General features: G+C 42.4%; 1 protein-coding gene across 1 annotated transcript in view; it reads right to left on the bottom strand.

The window, feature by feature from the left end:
* PDE4B (phosphodiesterase 4B) overlaps positions 1–22,506 on the bottom strand; it is a 591,086-nt gene that overhangs the window by 94,398 nt on the left and 474,182 nt on the right. The window contains exon 7 of the mRNA XM_036865911.1: positions 14,159–14,208. Within this exon, the coding sequence (XP_036721806.1) occupies positions 14,159–14,208 (50 nt within the window). The remainder of the gene's footprint in view (positions 1–14,158; positions 14,209–22,506) is intronic.

The raw sequence follows: 22,506 nt of genomic DNA, 5'->3' as shown, positions 1-22,506 counted from the left end.
GCTCTGCCCAGGGGCTGGAGGCTTCAGCTCTAAATACATGCTTTCTCAGTGACAGGAGCACAGGACTCAGAAGGGAAATGGAGATAATGGAGATGTTCAAACTCACATTTGAGAAGGGAGGAGTCCCAAGAACGACCTGGAGAATAGGGTTGGTATTAAAATTTCCAAATTGTGTAAGAGGACGTGAATGTTTCAAACCCCGTTTGGTGGAAATAAGTAATATACATAAAGAGGATTCCCACCTCACTCCTCCACTCCCACCACCCTGAGATATTTTGGGCCAAAATTAACCTTTTCTGAGATATTTCTCCCTATTAAGTCTAAGATCATCGGTTGTGGTCTCTAGACATGGGGCACACGTTGACTGGCTTTATTGTACATCCTGTGAAGCCCAAGATTTTCTCTTTTCTCTCACAGCCACTCAATAGAGAGAACGACAAGGAAGATGCTGATGGGGTGTCACCAACACCGAGGCAGCGCGCTGCAGCTGCCTGGCGCCGTCCCAGGCTCAGAATCCCACCGCTTTGCACTCCTGGTCTTTCAAAACTATCATATGGTTTTCAAAACATTTTTTGGAGCTGAGAGGAATGGTTATTTTACTGTGTTTTGAAGAAAAGTCTCGATTAGTCAGAAGAAATATAAAGATTTTTATTTTCCTGGATCTTATATACTTTATTTGTAGTAGAGCTGGGCATAATTCAGGTCTGATTCCCTAGATGAGATTTTTGTTGGTGGGTTGGTCCCTGGGATGATTAGTTTTATGTGTCAACTTGGCTAGGACCCAGCTATTTAATCAATGCGGATCTAGATGTCGCTGTAGGCATTCTGTACATGTGGTTAACATCTACCATCAGTGGACTTCAAGTAAAAGAGATGACTTCGGATGAAGTTGGTGGGCTTCATCCAATCAGTTGAAGGTCTTAAGGGCAAAAACTGAGGTTGCTCGGTAAAGGACAGATTCTGCCTCGAGACTGAAGCGTTAACTCTTGCCTGAGCTTCCGGTGTGCACTGTGGATTTCAAACTGCTGGTCCCCACAATCACACGAGCCAAATCCTCAAAATAAGTCATATATACATATGTATGTATGTATGTATGTATGCACGTGTAGAGTCTCCCACGGGTTCTGTTTCTCTGGAGAATCCTGATATGGAACATATCTTCATATAGCTTTTTCTCTAGAGTCTTATTTCTATATGGTGCGCAATCAAGATCAGATTCTGTGTCTTATTCACATTAGTACTTCTCCTCTCCACCGGCTTGGTGACAGGCCATAATAAAAAAATGTAGCATAAGGAATACACTAAAACCTGAACAAATGGATGAATGATGTAGAAAGAACTTAGGCCCATGGCCTAAAGAACTAGGATGCTTTTAAAAAGCAACACAGGACATGCATAGTCCAATATAATGTAATTAGAGTGGGCAGTTATGACACTAGGCAGGAATAATTGCAGGAGGCTTTCCATAGGTAACCTTTGAGTCAGATTAAGAGGACTGGGAATTTCCTGGTGGTCCAGGGGTTAGGACTCCACGCTTCTGCTGTAGGGGGCATGGGTTCAATCCCTGGTCGGAGAATTAAGATTCCACAAGCCTCGCAGCGTGGCACCCCCTCACCCAAAAAAAAAAAAAAAAAAAAAGACTGCAGGGAAGGTGGTTTGGAAGTGTGAGGGACGTGGAGAGAGTGGTAAATCAGAGGGAGGCCTAGAAACGTTCTGAGGGTAAAGAGAGACAGGCTGGTCAAAACTGTGATGAGAGAGGAAGAAATAATGGAAAACCAGGTCAGTGAAGACAGAGGCACATCGTGTTGACAAAAGGCATGAGAAGAACCCTTATTTTCCCCTGGGATAAAAAAGTAACAAACCATCATGCGCACGCACTCACGCACGCACACATGCACATGGCATTGAGCTGGCACGTTTAGGGAGCCAAAGGATTCATTGTTTGTCCGGGCAGGTACTCTGCATGTAGATGTAAAGGAGCTGAGTGCCTAAGACTGCCCAGCTGTACAAACATGCGAAAAGCCTCTCTCCATGCTTATGTACCACACTTAAGGTGTGTGTTGACTTCCTAGAACTGAGCCTCAGTTAGCTTGAGGCCCTACTAGCAATGCAGGGATGAAAAGGAAATCACAGTGTCAAGTTCTCGGGAGGATGACTGGCTCTTTGGTGGGACTGTCCTTCCAAAGCGATCACACAGAGAACTGCAGAGGGTCAGCCTTGCCTTTGCCTTCGGAGAGACAGTCACATAGCCTAGGAAAATGAAACGGCTTTCTTTCATGAGCCCAATTTTCTTTTTGTGCAGATGGCAATCTAGATTCTGAAACAAATTTTCGTCCCATTGTTTCAAGTTCCCCAAAGCTGGAGCAGCCGGGCAGCTGCAAAGTCATTCAGTTTCTCTGTCCCCCACAAGTAAGCTCTTCCTTATAAGAATCCACCCCTGACTCAAGGAAGTCCATTTTTCCATGAGTAGAACAGCCATATTTCTCTCCTTTTACTTACAATTCATTGCACTACCTCTCTTTCGTTGTTAATTCTTTTTTCAGTAGGTTTTTGAGCACCTGCCCTGTGCCAGGCACTGACCATACAGCTAACGGTGTAAGCAATCAAGAAAATAGGCAGTTACAATATGTTAAGAATATTAGCATTTATTTAGGGCTTTCTGAGTGCCAGCCATTGTTCTAGACACTTTACATAAATTAATTTAGCTCTCATAACAATAGTATCCTATGCCAAAGGTCCTATTATTTTCCCCATTGTACAGATGAGGAAACCAAGGCCCAGAGACATTGAATTACTTACCTACAATCATACAGAAAGAAAGGAATAGAACCAGAACTAAACTCAGGCAGTCTGGCTTCCGAGGTTGCCTTCTTAACTGTGCAGGTGGACAGAAGGGGCAGGTGCTGAGTATCTTGACAGAGAAAGCACAGGGGCTAGGAAGCACATAGGAGGTGTGGGCACAAGCCCAGACTTGTGGTTCAGGAAGTACTGTATTTAAAGTTCAAATCAGATCATGTCAACCTCATTCTCAAAATCCTTTAATGGCTCCCCAACTGGATTTAGAATAAAAGCTACATGTTCAACCATGGCTTACAAATGCTCTGCCCCATCTGGCCTCTCTGGCCTTGCGCCTTGCCGTCCCTCTATCAATCCAGGTCTCTGGCTGTAGCACCTTTTAGGTGTTAGTCACTGTCACCACCCACCCAGCTCCTACTAAGTGTTTAGGTCTCAAGACCAAGTCATTTATTTACAAAGGGCTTCCCCATCCCCTAATCTACATTAATCCCAACCATAACCAATGATAATGATAATTAGAGCAAACAGTAAATAAAACTAGCTGGTAGGCAATGTTCTAAATGCTTTACTTACAATAACATTTAAATTTTATAACAATTCTTATGGGAAGAACTAGTATTATTCCCACTTTCACAGGTGAAAAAATGAGGCATTCTGTACTTTTCTTCATTACAATGACCAAATGTATAATCATGTACCTATTCATTTGACTTTTCCTGGGCAGTAAGCTCCACAAGGTCAGGGTCTGAATTCATTCTCCTCATCATTGTATCCCCAGTGCCTAGTACAGTGTCTCGTATAGAGTAGGCATCTAATAAATGTTTATTGAATAAATGAATAATGGACGTATATGAAACATTTCTCTCAAGACTTACACGTTACAATGAAAGGGATAGATGACAAAGGAATTAAGGGAAATTCTCTATTATATAGTACTTATTGAGGCTGCAGATAACTCAGTTCCTTTGGTTTCTCTCCTGTTGTGAAATTCTAACCACCCCCTTTCCGTTCGTTATAACATCCGAGGTTTACAATGTGGGGAGGCCAGGGCGGTGTGGTGTAGACTAGAGGGAAGAGCATGGGTTTTCAAGAAACACAGATCTAGGTTTCAGTTCGGACTTAATCACTTACTAACTGTGTGTCTTGAGTAAGCCCCATATACCCACTGAGCCTCCTTTTCTCAATCTGTGAAACAAGGACAATAACATTGGCAAAACAGTTCAGTTGGTGAGAAAATAATGTCTGCAGAGGGCCGAGCACAGTGCCCAGCATGGAACAGGAGTTCTTCTCCTGCAATCAGAGGCAGGCATGTGGGGTGTTGGAAATGATCTAGTGTACTAGACAAGCAGCACTAGCCAGACTAGACCCCAGGAATGTGAAGCCCAAAGAGTAACTGAGGGACAGGGGCAAAGGCTGCATTATCTGACCTGGCTGCCTCCACGGATCAAATGAGCTGGATAATCGCCATGGTCCAAGCTCGCTCCGAGGACACAGTCAAAGAGGGGGTGGGAAAAGTACACAAACCTCCGAGGGGTCACTTTTGGTCCATGTCAATAGCTCTAGCTGGGAGTAAGTCAAGACAATAAACCAAGACAAAGATCCAGTGAGTTCTGTTGCCTGTTCTCTATTTCTAGGGGACAGTCCCTGCTTTGTTTCTCTTCTCTCTGGTGAAAGGGCTGTTCCCTGAAATGCTCCTCGTTTCCGAGAACAGCTCTGGAGGCAACTCCATGAAGTGCTGGCCAGATGAGAAGCAAGCAAGCTGAATTCACCCTGCCCGCCTGGGATCAAGTGGTTTTGGGGATGCAGGAGGGAGAAAGGGGAACTTAGATGGTCCTCTTCCTTCCTCCTTCATCTCCCAACGTCCACATTCATCCTTTTCTAGGTCAACCCGAGCTCCTTCTCATCTCCCTCCCTCCCAATAAAGAGGAGAGAAGGGAGTAGGTGGACACGGGGGTATTGAGAGAGGCATAAAGGTTTTCCAAAAGGAGTCAAAGTCCTCTCTGATGCTGTCTCTGCTAGTAGGTTCTGTCTCCTCTCCAAAAAGAAGCTCTGCACCAGCTTATGCTGCTGTTCTCTGCTGAGCTCTGTGGGCTGAAGTACCTGTGCCCGTGTAGGTGCGTGCCCAACCCTGAACATGGTTTTTACATAACCGTAATGGGTTGTGTAGCTGCAATTATTCTATCCTATAAAGTGAAGCCCTCTCAGGTTTATACAAAAGAAAACTCTCACTTAACTAAGATCCAGCTTATCAGAATGCTAATTGGACTTTCTTCTTCACACTCTGTTTTTAAGAGAAAAAGTCACACTTGTGTCGTGTTCTGTTACATTTGGTAACAGCTGCATTCTGCCCCCAGCTCCCTTAGCTTCCCACTGTATGTCCTGGAGACTCCTATCTTCAGCTCTAAATCTACTTCCATAAAATCAGATTTTCATGGCTTCAGGGGGAAAGAATCTTTCAAAAAAAGACTGCCTTCTAGATTGTATTACTATGAAAGAGAACGTGATCAGAACCTTCTAGAAAGATATCTACAAGGCTTGTTTTGGTTCCCTACTGATGCCAGCAGGCCTGAGCTCTCACCTGTCACACACTGACCATGTGCTTTGTGCTGGGTGCTATGGGAAGTGTGTTGTACAACACTAATAATATCGATACCAATATTGACACTTTCTAAGGGCCGGGAGCTATTCTAAGTGTTTTACATGTGTTTATGTATTTAATTCTTATAACCAACATATGAAATATGTACGATTTCCATCACAGTTTTATAGAGGAGGCAACTGGGACACTGTCCCAAGACCACACAGTGGTGGAGCGAGGATTTGAGAGAGGCAGTGTGGCTCCAGAGTCTTCACTGTTAATCCCTATACATAGCTTTTCTCATTTAGCCCTTCCTGCAATTTTATGAGTAGAATATTAAAATACCCATTTTCCAGATAAGAAAACTGAGTCTCAGAGAAGTAACTTGTCTAAAGGGTCGACCCATGATCCCAAGCCAATTCAGTTCAATATGCTGAGTACCTACTTTGTGCCAGGCTCTGTGCTAGACATGAAGAGCATAGTATAGTGCAAGAAACTAGTCACATTTAGTCGTTTTCATTTTTTTCCATTTCTTTTAACACTGTCACTTCTTGCTGAAGTGATGGATAATAAAGAGTTCACTTTGAGTGAAGGAAAGTCACCTGCAGTCAAGATTATCCAGGGATGCTGGTACTGGGCACATGCCTGAGAGCTAGAAGATATTTAGGCCAGGCTGAACGAAGCCAACTATGAGCCTCAGCTCCTTTCCAATCCTTTCTGATTCAGGAACAAGCATTCACCCTTTTGTCTTTGGTTATTCCATAAGCATTTATTGAGCATCTACTATGTTCCAGATCTTATGCTATAAATTGCGGATATATAAAAAGAGGATTCATACTTTATTTGGGACACTCTCAGTTTAGAAGAGGTGAAAATTAAAATAAAGATTACAGCATAATACAACAAGTGCAATAATTGAGATTTTGAGATAATAATTAAGATAATAATTGAGAGTGGTTTTGGATGAGTTGTGGAAGATGGCGTATATGTTGAGATCTGAAGGATAAGAAATGCACTTTCCAGATGGGAATGGGTAAAGGAACTAGTATTTACTGAGCATATACTATATCAGGTCCTGGATTGAGACTATATTTAGTTTAATCCAGACTCTAGAGTCCAATAATCAGAGGGTATAAAGAACTCATTCACCGTGACAACGTAAGAAAATCCCTGAGCTGAATATGTGAATGATATTTTCGGGGAAGGGCAGCCCAGGCAGAAGGAACAGCATGTACAAAGGCAGGAAGGCAAGGAAGAGCCTGGCGTATTTGAGGGACAGTAAGTTCAGTGCATCTCAGCCATTAGCTGTGCACAGGGCCAGGGGTTAAAGGGGGAGGTGAGGACAAAGAAGGAATTAGAAACAAATTCTGAAAGACTTTGCATACCTGGTAAGAAGTAAGGATCTTATCCCGAAGGTAAAGGTTAACCAACTCGGAAAACAGCATAATTGGGTTTTAGAAGAATAATTCTAGTACCAGAATAGAAGGTGGATTGAAGTGGGGAAAGACTGAGCACAATAAACCAAGTTGGAGGGCCACCACAATGGCTTAGGAAGGGAAAATGAAGCGCTAAACTGAAGGAGAGGAGATGGGGAAGAAAAGGAGGGTATAAGATTAGAGGAAATGACTACAAGAATTGTCTGTGGGAGGCGAAGAGCAAGATAAAAGATAGTGAACAGCCACTCAAATCCAGGAATATGGGAAAAGAAGAGGTGGAGGGAGGGATGGGTCTGGGCCTCCAGATGAACCCCAAGGGGTTACTAAAGGTGGCTGGATGTCTAGCATTCCTGTACATACTTACTGATAAGTGTGTACACACTTACTGATAAGGAGTGCAGGGAGGAAAGGGATGGGGTGGAGAAGGGAGATGACTGCTGAGCCAACATGGTAGATTCTGACAACCGGATATGAAGAAAGCTGTCTGCTCAAGATGGTTCCCTGACTCTGAGCCTGGGAGGGGGAGGTAGGTGTGAGGGGAGGATTTGGCTCTGACTCCTGGGGCCGTCCAGGTAAACAGAGCTGTCAAGAACACCCAGAAACAGACAGATGTTTCCTGAAGGGCTCTCTCTGACACGCCTGGGAGCTGCATGACCAGGCTTGCGGCTGGCAGCAGCTGGGGTTTGGGAGGACACAGGCACGTGGGCAGCCTCCTGCGGGGCTCTGCGGATGAGGCAGCCGAGACAAGGGAAGCTGTTTTCCCAGCCTCGTCCTCCACCTTTGCTTTAGACCCCCGGTGCTGCCACAGCACAGTGCCGACTGGCTGCATAGAGGTTGAGTCATAGATGACAGGCTGCAGCTAGAAGACACATAGAAGCAACAGAAGGGGCAAAATTGTGTGTGTGTGTGTGTGCGTGCATGTGCATGTGCAGGAAACTGTATTCAGGGAACTCTCAAGCATGGTCTTGCGGGCAGACAATAGTGATTCGCCTAGATAATTTATGTCGCCAAATAAACATCAGGATGGGCTGTGCAGAGCTAAAGGTGAGACACATTTTTAAAAGTGGGGCGTCTCCCTTTAGGGTCTCAATGACAGGAGATGCTTTTGCACACAAAGCCTTCAGGCAACAATATCTAAGCTTTGTCTGAGCTTACTGTAACCGAAGAGAAAGAAAGGCCGGAAGTAAGAGGCAAAAAAAAAGAAAGAAACTGTGTTTGGAGATAGGTCTGCTACAGTATAAACTTTTCCCTTTCTCTGGCTCACTGCTATAGCAAAACCTGATGGTTGTCTTTGTAAAAAACGTGTCTGTATCTAGGTCCCTGGCAGTGATTTGCTTCTGGGAGGGCCAGCAATCTATTTAATGACTCCATTGACGTCAATAGCATAACTGAAATACTTACTAACATGCATGATTCCAACTTTCAGGGGGGTGGGTGGATGGTGTTTCTCAGCAGTACAAAAAACGTGAAGTGGAATCAAGGCGGAATGAACTCCAGTCTTTAGGCAGCAAGTGAGAGTTGAGATGCTAAGGGTCTCATCAGTTCCATTTAATACTAAGAAACATTCACACTAAATTTAGAAATTAATTTCCAAATAGTGGAATAGCCATTAATGAGCAGGGTATTATTTTTGGTAACATTTGCTCAAGGGTAACATTTTAACTATTCACACTTTAGTTGACTTGTCAATGTTTTTTTTGCAACTTACACTTACCTAATTTTAGACACGTACGGAATAATTGCAAATCCATATAAACAGCTTAATGTTGATGCTCTGAGGTAAACTTACAACAGGAGGGCTAATTTAGACAAAAGCAATTCTTATAAGACAACCATTTGGGAAATTATTCTCCGAATGACTAGGGCTTTTCTAGTGCATCTGCCCTATCGTCCTGTATGCAGGCTGCCTAAATACTCAAGATGAATAATTAAGGCAATTATCCCAATAATTCAGGCCACACAGCATTCAGAACAAAGAAAAAAAAATCTGATATTTTTGGTTTTTTCTTTTTTTCCTTTCCTCCCTCTCTCTTCTTCCCTCCCTCCCTCTCTCTCTCTTTCTTTCTTCCTTCCTTCCTTTCCTTCTTTCTTTCTTTCTTCCTTCCTTTCTTTTTCTTTCTTTCCTTTTTCTTTCTTTCTTTCTTTCTTTTCTCTTTCTTTCTTTTCTTTCTTTCTCCTTCCTTCCCTCCTTCCTTCCTTCCTTCCTTCCTTCCTTCCTTTCTTTCTTTTCTTTCTTTCTTTCTTTCTTCCTTTTTGTTTGTAATTCCCTCCAATTTCTCCTTTTTCATGAGTGGCCATAGCCTTTGGTAACAAGATTGATTTTATTACTATTTGTTGTAAGTGTTGTAACCCTGCTTGACAGTTCTTGCTTAACGTGGAAACCGAGCAAACGTTCTGCTTGTGCTGGGCTTCATTTCCAGTCATCTGACTCAGATCAGCTCTCAGGCCATTGCTGTCATTCTCAGAGAGCCCTTTACTGGTGCACACACAGCCCATCTCTCAGCCTAGGCTCTGGCTGCTCTGGCAAAGAATGAGAACTGAATCAAGGTCATGACTTGCCAAATTTCTTAAGATCCAAGGTAACTCACTGAGCCTCTTGTTTGCTCCTCAAATAGAACCCACGTCTGACACACACACATGAACCTCCAGGGGGATATTCATAATCAAGCAAAGACATGGGAGGAACTCATACTGAGAAACAGGCTTCTTAGGAGAAAGTCTCTTCTGTTTTATCAACCGGTAAAAAGCCATTTCCTCCCCAGAATGACCTAGAGGACACATATTAGAAGAAATGGATTCCTATGAGCACTAAAAAATATTAATTAAGTCTGTTTCTCACTTAGGCCCACCTATTTCAGACTTATTGGAAAGCTCTGTATTGTCTCATCCTATTTCTCCATACACAGGCTTTTCTTGAAATACATCTAATTGACTGGTGTTGAAAACCATCATGAGCTGAGGCTGTGGATACCCAGGCTGAGAGACACTTCGGGTCTGCAGCAGTCTAGCCTGAAGTCCTCAAGGCAATGCTCTAGTCATCTTTGTGACATGGTTTGCTGTCATTTCTGATGACCCGTGGCCTTGGGGGTTGTTCTTCAAACCATCTTATCTGTTACATGGGTGACGTTCCTGCTCAATACGTTTATTAGTAAACTTTGGAAGAAGAAAATTAGTGTAGAATATTCCACCTTACACATTGATTTGGCTGCTAAAATGTTCCATATATGATACATATTATTAAAAATCAAGTCACATTTATAATAATCAGAAGTGCTGGTCATTAAAAGGAATACTTCTCTTATTCTTTGCAAAGCAAACGATCGTTTCGTAAAGGCAGTGAACACTTGATAATTTATCTTTTCAGTAAATTCTTACTTTCATGACATACCCATGATCACTACTGAAATGCATGCAAAAGCAAGGGATGGTTTGGGTGGGGAAAGTGGGAAAATTATCCTACACACACACACACACACACACACACACACTACACATACAATATACATATGCTCACACAGTCACTCATGTACACACACACACACACACACACACATACCTACACAGTGATTTTCCTCAATTACCTTTTTTTTTCTGTTGAAAATAATTTGGGGGCCTGAAATCCTGAGAATTACTTCAATTTTCCAGTTTGAATGTGTATAGATGACAGAACCCAAGTTCCTCGATAAATTATCAAGTTCCTGCCTTGTTTGGAGTGTTCTTTTTTCAATTCTATTTTTTTCCCTTTCTGTTCCAATCCTTACGTATCATGTAGAGAAGGCCTGGAATTCATGTTTGGGAAGAGGCAAAATGTGATAAAAATCGAGATGCCCATTAAACTCCACAGCATTAACATTTTCAACACCTCCAGGAGGATTTACTACATTTTCTCCTTAATGTGGGAGCATATGATTTCCACATTGCTATATTTTCTGGGTTTTAAATCCTCTATTACTTTACTCTGGCTTTCCTATTTAAAGTATAAAATGCCAACTTTTTCGATTTAACTTTTTTTGTTCAAAATCTATGTGACCATACTAATATATAGATTTAGATAGTGTAGTTATAGAATGTGTCTTGAACTTCTTTCAATTTCAATGCAATAACTGATTTTTAACAGTAAAAACACGCATGGCTTTTCATAGCCATAGAGGTAAAATATTGACTCATTATTAAAATTTAATTTATGAGCATTTTCCTTAAGATAAAGTCCCTAAACTTTATGTAGCTCTCCTGCTCAATTCAACATTTACCTATCTTCCTACTATGTGAAAATAACTATGCAAAAGTATCTTAAATGATAAAGAGAGGAATAAGGTATAGACAGTCCCAGCCTTCAAGGAGCTCCAATGGAGGAGACATATAAGCCACAAATTGGAGTATATCCTAGAATGCAATTCTCTCCATAGCACAAAAAAGGGAGCAAGTACATTGATTTTTTTTTAAAAAATCTGGATGCCTTTGCAGAAGAGAGAAATCTGTGTTGTAGCATGAGAGCTAAAAAGAATAAACTTGGTTAAACCATGAGGAGAAAGGTACTGCAGACAGAGATTTGCTTTGACTTCCCCCATGAATTTTTTCAGTTAATGATCAATTTGTAAGAGCAAATGTACCAATTTAACCATGGTTTTTGACAACTAGCTTTTAAAATGAATTGCATTTCCTTCATTTAGATGCATTTTAAAAAACGTTTTAAAAAGAAAAAAAAATCTTTCCTCTGACTTTTCTCTGTCTCTCTCTTAAACTTGCTTTTTATACAAGAATACAGTTACCTAAGTCAGCCAGCCTTTCCCAACAAACTGGGTTGTTGTTAAATCTCTTTAAATTACTGTGGTTTCTTGTATCTTTTATCTTAGATTTCAAATGAAATACATGAGTTCAGCATCAGTGCTAATAAATGAAAATCTGATCTCATTATCACGATAAATCATCTTTTAAAGCAGCACGGCAGCTTTCAGTGTTTTTGTGTGCTGTGAGCCACTTATTTTTCATTCCCCTTTAAAGTTTCTATTTAAACACACCTCTTTGTCATATGCTGATAAATATTAAAATAACAGGAAAAATCTGCCTGACTTATTTAAGCTGATAATAAAAACAAAACACAGGATGTGTGTGTCCTCCTTCCTTTTTTGACTGTGGTTGAGCATTAAGAAGGTTTTGAAACCTATAATTATGTAATAATTGGTATCGCTACATTCTCTGCCCAATGAAAAGTCAGGATTTTTGTAGTTTGCCACAAAGACAGACAAAAACAAATTGCCTAAGTGGTATTGTCATTTCTCTGCTCCATTGTTTTAAAAGAATTTAGCAAAAGACTCTGTACTTGCCAAGCTCTAGTTACTGTGCCAATGATCACAACGTGATCTTTCCGACAGCATCTTTGGCTAATGAGCTAATTTATAGAACCATAAATATCACATATTCTCCTGATGTTTGTCAGTATTTATTACAAGAAAAAGAAAACATAGTTTAAATATTCGATTTGTTGTCAAAACCATCTTAGTAAACTTGGCTAATAGAAATGGTAGTGATGGTGCCTCACAAGTGGGCCAAAATGATGAAATGACAGGAGTTTCGAAACCACCCCCTTTGATCTCCAGCATGTAACACCAGTTACATGTTAAAACACTCTAGTTATTTCGTTTCACTTTATAAAACTTCTAAAGGACATAGTACATCAGCACACCACATTTTTAAAGTCCGTGGATAGAGTACCATTTTCTTCTATTTCATATCATGGGGCTCTAGAGGTAAACTTGACTTTGCTTAATATTTTCCTTTCACTTTTATTCTTGTTCTCAATATTTTTCTCACAAACATGTTTTAAAGCATGTACCATTAATACTTCAAACGCCAGTGAGCCAATGGAACCTACTGCCTTTGTTCTCTTCTTTTAAAAGTTGGACTTTTTCAGCCATAAAAAGAAATGAAATGGAGGTATTTGTAATGAGGTGGATGGAGTTAGGGTCTGTCACACAGAGTGAAGTAAGTCAGAAAGAGAAAAACAAATACCGTATGTTAACACATATATATGGAATCTAAGGGAAAAAAAAAAAGGTCATGAAGAACCTAGTGGCAAGACGGGAATAAAGACACAGACCTACTAGAGAATGGACTTGAGGATATGGGGAGGGGAAGGGGTGAGATGTGACAGGGTGAGAGAGTGTCATGGACATATATATACACTACCAAATGTAAAATAGCTAGTGGGAAGCAGCCGCATAGCACAGGGAGATCAGCTCGGTGCTTTGTGACCACCTAGAGGGGTGGGATGGGGAGGGTGGGAGGGAGGGAGATGCAAGAGGGAGGAGATATGGGAACATATGTATATGTATAGCTGATTCACTTTGTTATAGAGCAGAAACTAACACACCATTGTAAAGCAATTATACTCCAATAAAGATGTTTAAAAAATAAAAATAAAAAGTTGGACTTTTGTATTAGCTCTGTTATATGTATGGCCATCACATCAGCAAGAAAACACAACATCCGAGCGTGGAAGATCGTAAGAATAAAGGGAAGGGAAACAGAAACCTATGAGGCAACATTAGGTGTTAGGTGATCTCAGCATGAGTTCATCTTACTGTTTCTCCCGTGGTTCTACTCAAATCCACTGCCATACTAGTGGGACAGATTAAAGAGGAAAAACTTCATTTTGCACTTTCAAAAATGTCATCTAACTGGTTGCATCTTATGGCAAGAAGAGTTTTACGTCCAACACGTCTCCAAGATGTTCCTTCAAGGTGGCCCTTCCTCTCCACAGCTCTCAACTCCACATGAAAAGCGTATGCGCAGTACTAAAAAAAATGAGAGGTTAGGTTTCTCTTAAAAAAAAAACACCTTTGAGGAACAAAGTTGGATGACCTCCAAAAGAAATGATTTGTGACCTGGAAAGAGCCTTTGGTTTCACACCTGGAAAGGATGTAGACTCAAGTGGGATGTATAGTTGACGCTAAGAGGAAAACCACTAACATTCACCATGGGGCCCTCAGGCCAATGTGGGAGCACCTGGGACCTTTGAGGTTAGCTCTCCTGGAGTTCACTGGGGCCGGCAAGCTGAGGGCAAAGCTGCACTCTTGCTCTTGTTCTGGGAAGCAGCATGACCACACATCCATCACATTCTGAAAGCCGAGGCACGCACAGGGTGGGAAAATTATTTCATCCTGCTTTTCGTTTGGTTTCACATGGAGTGAAGTAAAGCTCCAGTCTACCTTTGAAAAAAGTCACCAAGAGACCTATTTGGAGGGCCGTGATGTGCAAACGAATGCTATTATTCTACAAAAGGTTCTGGAAAAGAGGCACATTTGTTATTTTGAAACATGGAGCTAATAAGCCTCATGCCATGGCTTACCTGGAAGGTTGACTCTGGAGACAGATGGCTGACTAGCAGCTGGAGACCTCCTGTGGAGAGGGAGAGAAAGGAAGGTCTGAGTCTCTGTACGAATACCCCTCCCTGCACCCCCATGATCACAGAGGAGTTTTCCAGGTCAGAATGAGCTACCTAGTGACATAATGCTATCTCTGGAAGGCGGGCTCCTGTAACTCGTGGGTGACTGCAATTCTCACATCCAGATGGCCTGGAATTTCCCTATGCACAGCGTCCCGGATGCTACAGCGCTCCAGGAAGGAAGTCATTTACTCCAGGTCCCTAACCAGTCCTTCTGCTTTAGGTTTCCCTGCCCCAGGAGGCCTTCCAAAGATGACACCCTTGCTCAGAAATGACACCAAATACAAGTGTGAATCCCAACTCCTTTGGGCAGTGCTATAGAAAGTTACAGCCAGAGGAGCCCTTGGAGATTAATCAGTCCAGGCCTCCCATTTTTGCACCTTAGACATCTGAGACCCAGAGAGATGAAATCACTTGTCAAAGGTCACCTAGCCATTAGGAACAGCAATCTAGGTGGCTTAACTTATGGAAAAGTCTTTTCATGGTCGAACTGGGCATTATTCTACATCACAAAGCAAGCCTGCTCAACTCGAGTCAAACGAGACAAGCAAACAAACTCACGCTCCACAAATATTAGGGTTCCTTCTCCTTTTCTTTCTTGTTTTTCTTTCTTCCTTCTTTATCTTTTTTACCCCCCTCCCCCCAAAACCCTGATTTTCTTTGCTGCTCTTGCCATCCTTCTCATGCTTTGCCAGACTCTCCAAGATTCAGGGTGCATTGCTAGAGAGCCTCCCAGAAACAGGATAGAGCAGTGGCCCGCAAACTTTAGGGTGCATAGAATCGCCTGCAGAGTTTATTAAGACACATTGCTGAACCTTACTTCCAGGGTTTCTGATTCAGTCTGCCTGGGAGTTTGCATTGCTAACTAGTGCCACGTGGTGCTGATGCTGCTCATCTGGGGGCCACATTCCAGAGCCAGTGGCATAGAGGGCCGTCTGCCCCACTAAAGAGCAAACCGGAGATTAGCAGTGAGCAAGAGAGTGGCACTGCAGGCCAGTGGGTCTCAAACATGGACGCCATTTGATCACGTGGGGAGCTATCGAGAATATGATTCCCTTCCCCATCCCTGGAGGGTCTATTTCAGCGTGTCTGGGACAAGGCGTGAGAATCTGTAATGTTACTATTGCTCTGTGAATTCTGATGCACAGGCAAGGTTGGGAAGGAAGCCAAGTTCTAAATGGCCTGCAAAGGGGTTGAAAAGGAAGGGTTTCCCTACTGGTGTGGCCACAAAATTACTTTCCTAGATTTAAAGTATTCCAAATCCATTTTTGGTCCCTTAGGTGTAATATAGCTTCAAGGTAAAAATATCTTATTGTTGCAGGGTCTGATGGACAGGGTTCATATTTATCACTCATTTACTAGCTGGGTGATTCTAGGCAAGGTATTTTTATTTTTTTTAATTTATTTTTTATTTATTTTTTTTAATGTTTAACCCCACTTCTGGGCTGGGCTTTTTTTTTTTTTAATTAATTAATTTATTTATTTATTTTTGGCTGTGTTGGGTCTTCGTTTCTGTGCGAGGGCTTTCTCTAGTTGTGGCGAGCGGGGACCACTCTTCATCGCGGTGCGCGGGCCTCTCACTGTCGTGGCCTCTCTTGTTGCGGAGCACAGGCTCCAGACGCGCAGGCTCAGTAGTTGTGGCTCAAGGGCCTAGTTGCTCCGTGGCATGTGGGATCTTCCCAGACCAGGGCTCGAACCTGTGTCCCCTGCATTGGCAGGCAGATTCTCAACCACTGCGCCACCAGGGAAGCCTAGGCAAGGTACTTTTAAACTCTCTGTGGCATGACATTTTCAGGTATGATGTAGGGCAGGAAATTTTCTCTACCCTTCTAGGTTCTTTTGGCTGGTCTATTAATTAACTTGACATAAGACAGATTACCAGGTGACAAACAAATTTAACTACATACTTAAGGGAGCCCCATAAGAATATGAGACCCAAAGGCAAGTCAAGCAGTTGAGACTTATCTGTCATCCTGAGCAAAGGAATGGAACAGGAGCCTAGGGCTTCAAAGCTTAGGAGGGTCATTCACCAGACAATGAGAAGAGCAGATGATTTGTAATTAGATGTTTGCCCTGCCAAACACATGGGTCATTCAGATAAAAGTTATCTCTGATAATAGCTCTGTCTCTCTTTGAGCCAGGCCCCCAACTACAATTATTTTAGGTAGTTGAAGGAGAGGTAAAAGCTTTTCTTGAATCTGCTGGGTCTTGATTGCCTTCAGCTCAAAATAATCCACGTGCCAATGTGGCATATTTTGGGATCACACATTCTGCTCTCCTGCGGTGACAAGCAAAGGGAAATTGCCATCCAATGTGTGCTTTTCTCTGCTAGGCGCTGTGCTGGGTACTTCTTAACTTCCAATGAGAATATCATCATCTCACTTTAAGGATAAGGAAACTGAAGCTCAGAGAAGTTAAGAAATATGCTGAAGCACACATGGCTTATAACAGCAAGGTCAGGATTCAAAGCTAAGTCTTTCTGAATCCAAAGTGCATTTTCTTTGTACTATGCCATCTGTTGATAACACCTGCACTAATACTGAGGGCTGTTTTTCAGAAAAATTAAGAGATTAAATTCCAAACTCCTTAGCCTGGCATTCAAAGTCTGCTCTTTGGCCTCAACATATGCTTTTATATGCCAACCACTCAGTAAATACTTATTGAATGGAAGAATGAATGAATGAATGCATGAACGAGGGAAAGAACTAACTCATACTTTGCCAAGGCCAATCTTGATCACTTCCTTTTCCTTGAACACGTGCTATTCCTTTCCTGACGCTGCTCGAGCCGTTCCTCTGTGAAGGAAGCTTTCCTCTCACAAATCTGCACATTTAAGTGTCACCTCCATTCTATAACATTGCCAGTTATGGTAAGAAATATACATATATATTTGGCCTTCGGCTCCATTTTTGGCACAGACCTCCTAAAATCCTTGGAGCTTCCTAAGTGAGGAAAGCAATCAAGGTGTCTTTTGCTATGTTAATGAGGTGACTTTTGGACCAGCAACTACATAACCTAAGGAGGGGGTTGCCAGGGGACCCAACCATGTGATTAGAGAGTTTGAGCTTTAGGCCCACCCTGAACCTCTGGGGAGGGGAGAGAGCCTGGAGATTGAGTTCAGTCACCAATGGCCAATGATTTAATCAATCATGCCTTTGTAACAAAGCCTTCATAAAAACTCAAAAAGACTGGGTTGGTGAACACGTGGAGATTCAGAGAGAGTGATGCACTCGGAGAGCGTGAAAGCTCTGCGCTCCTTCCCCCGGCAAACCCTGCTTTGCTCTCTGCATCTCTTCCATCTGGCTGTTCCTGAGTCATATCCTTTTATAGTAGACCAGTGATCTAGTAAGTAAAATGTTTCTCTGGGTTCTATGAGCCCCTCTAGCAAGTTCACTGAACCCAAGGAAGGGCTCATGGGAACCTCCAACCTATAGCCAGTGGGCCAGAAGGCCCGGCAAGAGCCTGGGCTTTCCACTGGTGTCCCCAGTGTGTGTAGTGGGAGAGGGGTGTGCGGTGGAGGGGCAGTCTTGTAGGACTGAGCACTTAACCCACGGGATCTGACGCTATCTCCAAGTTAATAATGTCAGAACTGAATTGAATTATAGGACACCCAGCTGGTGTCAGAGAATTGCTTGGATGTGTGGGGAAAAAAAAACCCATTATCAGAATCATACCTTCAAAGGTCAAATGCCATCTTCTCCAAAGAATGTTGTTGTAGGGAGGAAAACTTGCTACCCAAAATGCTCTTGGCGTACGGATTATTTCAAGCTGAAAAGGCCCAAGGCCCGAAAGACTGAGGAAGAAACTTTGACCTTTCCCTTAACAGTCTAAAAGAATGTAAATAGAGGAAGGGAGCTCTGACCACAGATAAGTATAGTATGAACTAGGTATGGTAGACAGGGAGGAACCCAGCAAAGTCTGTTTGTTAAAATTCCATTCTGTGTGCCATTGTCTTTCTCCGCATGGTCTGGCAAACCTTTATTTACCAAACATTTGCTTTTCCACTTCCACGTCAATTGCCTTCCTTCCTCTTCAGGTCCCAAACCCCTACCCCACAATATCCTCTTTGGTCTTTAGCTGAAAATGGTGTTTAAGGTGAGGGTTTCAGCCACTTTGTCCAGTTACTTAGTTTTCCTGGGCCTCTCCCATGTATACATGCTATTAAACTTCTGTTTGACTTTCTCCTACTAATCTGTCTCATGTCCACTTAATTCTTAGACCAGCCTGAAGAACCTAGAAGGAAAGAGGAAAATGTCTTCCTTCCTGAAAAGGAAGCTAAAAAATGATTCCTCCTCTAATCTCACATGGTGCTTCATTTGTACCTTCAGGGTTATTTCCTCATGTTACAACTCATATGGCCATGGACTATCCCCACCCCTAATCTATGACCCATTGATGGTGGGCTCCAGTTCTGACCCCTTTCACGTGCCCTCTGCAGGACCTACCAACTTGCCTCGCGTAAAGTAGGAACTCCATAAATATTGGTAAACTGTCGATTGAACGAACCATTGATGTGAAAATGATTTGAGAAGCCAAATACCATATGAATGTTTTATCTGGTTTCCTTTTCCTCTATAGTCTTGGTTTTACACACTCCCCACTGGTCCTCAGACTCAGAATCTGCTTGTGTTGCTGGGCTCTTTGCACATATTTTGCTCATCTGACCACTTTTCTCCTCCTCTTTAAGTGGCAAACTCCTTCACATGTTCTAGGACTGCACTCCGGCATCACCTCAGAGGATCCTTCCCTCCTGTGACTAGTCACTGCGCCACCTATACTTTCCTAGGCTTGCCCCAGCCTAGTGCCACTCTTAACTGCATTACAATTCCCATTTTCTTGTCTGTCTCAACTAGGCTGTGAGAAATTTAAACAAAGATTGAATCTCATTCATCTTTGTAACCTTGTAATTGGCAAAATATTTGGTACGATACAGGTAGTCAATAGCTGTTGATTAGATTGATAATGTATTTTTTTAATACTTTTATTTTAACTATCTTCCTGAGTTCCAAAGAAGACTTCTGTGAAAAGAGACATAGAACCAAGAGACCCTCAATATTGGAAATCTCTGCTTTCTTAATAGCACAGCGACACATAGCACCTGATCCTCCCAATGATTTCTTAAAAATTACACAATTTACATAAACTCCTTTGTCCCAGGAGTTATTTTGAAAATATAACTTTTATTTAGAGTTGTTAATTCGGGTGAGCATCTGTGTGTGTAAGTTTTGGAAAGGCAAGGAGTACGTTTATAAAGGTTCATCACTTTTTCTCAAGACCTGGTGCAAAGAAGAAGCTCGATAGATTTTAACTGAATGAATGACATCTGGAGGCTGCATTATTGCTTGTGGGGCATGAGAGTACCAATTAGAAAACTGTGGTGAGTGCCAGAAGTAAATGGCACTGGTTGCCCATTACGAATCCAAAGGTCCGTAACTTACAGAAGAATCATAAGTTCTATGCCTGGGTTTGTAAAGATGGTGATATTAATAGGGAGGATAATATGGCCACAGCAGTTAATACTTTCCAGCCCTGAATAACACAGTGGAAAAAGAGCTGGACTATGAATAAGAAGACAGGAATTCTAACCCTGGTTCTGGCACCTTCTAACCATATAGCCCTGGGCAACTCACTGAACTTCTCGGTTTCTTCCTCACCTGGGTAGAACAGGCAGCAACTAACATTTTCTGCTAATTTACAAAGTGCCAGCTTCTGTGTGAGAGGTTTTACATATATTTCCTCCCTTACTCTGAGGAAATTTGGCTAGGTTCTGTCCAGCTCTGAATGCTCAAGATTTTTATTATTCTCAGCTAATTTAAATCCCATGCCAAAGGACACAAGGCAATGAAAGACTGAAAACAAAAATCAGTGGTTATTAATTCTTTCTCAAAGATTTCATACATGTTCATTTAATTACATCTCGGAAGAATGTTAATACAGAGATGTTACGTGATCTCCCGGTAGCCACCGGTGATGTGTGTGGTGTTAGTGACAGAGTTGGATGATGGAGACAGCTCTTTGCTCCCAGCTCAATTCCCTGGTTATCAGTCTGCTGAATGTAGGTACTCTCACTCACATGTGATTTCTCCATCAGTCTGTTTAAAGTCAGTAAATGCTTTAGGGAATGCTTATCTGAATTAACAACTCTAAATGAAAGCCATAGTTTCAAAATTCCTGGGACAAAGGATATATAGGTTTTAATCTGAAGCCAAGAAATACAAGCCCAATCAAGCATCCCTCAATAGAACATTTCAAGGAAGTGCAAGAAAATCACCTCAATAGGAACTTTGAGATTTTTACCCTTTGGGTGGTAAAGCTCAGACAGACAATGAACTGCTTTTATGCTGAGCAAAGAGCCAAAAGATAAAGGAAATCTTGACTTATGAGAATTATAGTTCTATGTGGGAGTTCCTTTTCATATAAAAGCAACACATTATCCAAATGTCTCATGAAAACCATTCCAAGGACATAATTATTGCTTAAATGTTACATTCAAGGCAAGGAGTAGCACTTTGGAACCCAAGTCAAATATCCCAGAAAACAACTTCTGAGTTCCATGAACCTTACAGTTTCAGTTGGTGAGATAAGTGACTATCTGGGTTGGGGTGGGAGGGGGAATGCTCTTAGCATGGTGGATCCATTCCTGACAGATATTCTTGTCTTCAGTTGTCTTTATTTGTTTGAGGGTATTGACTATCTAGGAATAGAATACAGTGCATTAAATGAACCCTCAGTTTTCCAACCTGACCCTGCCAGGCTGCTGCATCACTCACTTCTCAGCCTGAGCTAGACCGAGGCAATCTCAACTCCCTTTGGTGAAGCTCTAGTGGCGGACATGTTGGTTTTAAGGAAGAACTTGAACTCAGTAGGAGGATCAACTCTGTACAAATATGGGTATGGATTTGGGAATGATCATTAGATGCAACTATTCTACTGCTGGTCTATTATGTTTGCTGAGTGTGGTTTGGACCAGAGGTGACACAAAGGGCCATGATTTGGAGGGTGGTCCTCAGCCAGAGTGTGAGAATTGGCTCTGGGTGAGCTCTCTATATGGCAACTATGGTCTTAGGGCACTCTGTATATGGCAACTATGGAGGTTTATGTGGCTCAAAACCCCCAAGGCTATGGAAAAATCTTATCTCGAGAAAGCAGCTTCAGCTGACAGCCTATAATCAGCAGGGTTAGGCTGAATTCCCCGATGCTTTAACAGAGGAAGGACCTCCGAGCCCATGCCAACAAGCCAGTAACTGAAAACACCCTGACACATCACCACTGGCACCCCGTCTCCCTGGAGCTGTGCAGTGTAGTAGCCTTGAGCTCTGCTATGTTAAAGAATCCTTTGGAATGTATCCTTATTAATCTCTTCCTCCTCAATTCCTACCTCCATCATCTTGGTCCAGGGTTTTACTCTTCATATTTTAATTCCTGAAACGCTCTCCTAGCTCATGTCTCTGCCTCAGGCTCTCTGACCTTCAGCTATTCCATAAGTTCTTCCTAAATGACTCTGTTCCAAAGCCTTCAGAGATTTCGTCCCATAACCCAGAAGACTGAATAGGTATAGTAAATGGAAAGATGTGAGATAGTAGACATACATATATTGTTCTCTACCCTTGCTTCCTGACACAGAGCTCCTAAAATTCCCTGTAGTTTCCTAAGTAATAAGAGCACTAGTAGCACCTTTTTTTCTAATGAGGTGACTCTGGGTGGGGTCCTGGATTTCTCCTGGATGGGGGCTGGTCCCCAGAAACAACAAGCCATGATCAGAAGCTTAGAATTTTCAGCCCTACCCCTCATCCTCCAGAAAAGAGAGAGGGGCTACGAATGGAGTTAATAATTGATCATGCCTATGTGAAGAAGCCTTCAGCGAATCCTAATGATACAGGGTTCAGAGAGCTTCTAGGCTGGTAAACACATCCACACCAGAACGGTGACGCACCCCAACTCCAAGGGGAAGAAATTCCTGCACTCGGGACCCTCTCAGACTCTGACCTCTTCATCTGGCTGCTCACCTGTATCCTTTATCATAGCCTTTAATGAACTGGTAAACATGAGTAAATGTTTCCTTGGGTTCTGTGGGCTGCTCGAACAAATTAATGAAATTAATTAAAGGGGGGTGTCATTGGAATCTTATAGCTGGTGGGTCACAAGCAAAGATAACTTGAGCTTACAACTGGCGTCTGAAGTGGGGAGGGAGGCGGTGGGCAATCTCGTGGGACTGAGCCCTTAACCTGTGGGATCTGATGCGATGTCAGATA

The sequence above is a fragment of the Balaenoptera musculus genome, chromosome 1 (assembly GCF_009873245.2).
Source record: "Balaenoptera musculus isolate JJ_BM4_2016_0621 chromosome 1, mBalMus1.pri.v3, whole genome shotgun sequence".
In the NCBI taxonomy this organism is placed as follows: domain Eukaryota; kingdom Metazoa; phylum Chordata; class Mammalia; order Artiodactyla; family Balaenopteridae; genus Balaenoptera; species Balaenoptera musculus.
The sequence above is the reverse complement of the archived record's forward strand: the minus strand, read 5'-3'. Positions and strand labels throughout refer to the sequence as shown.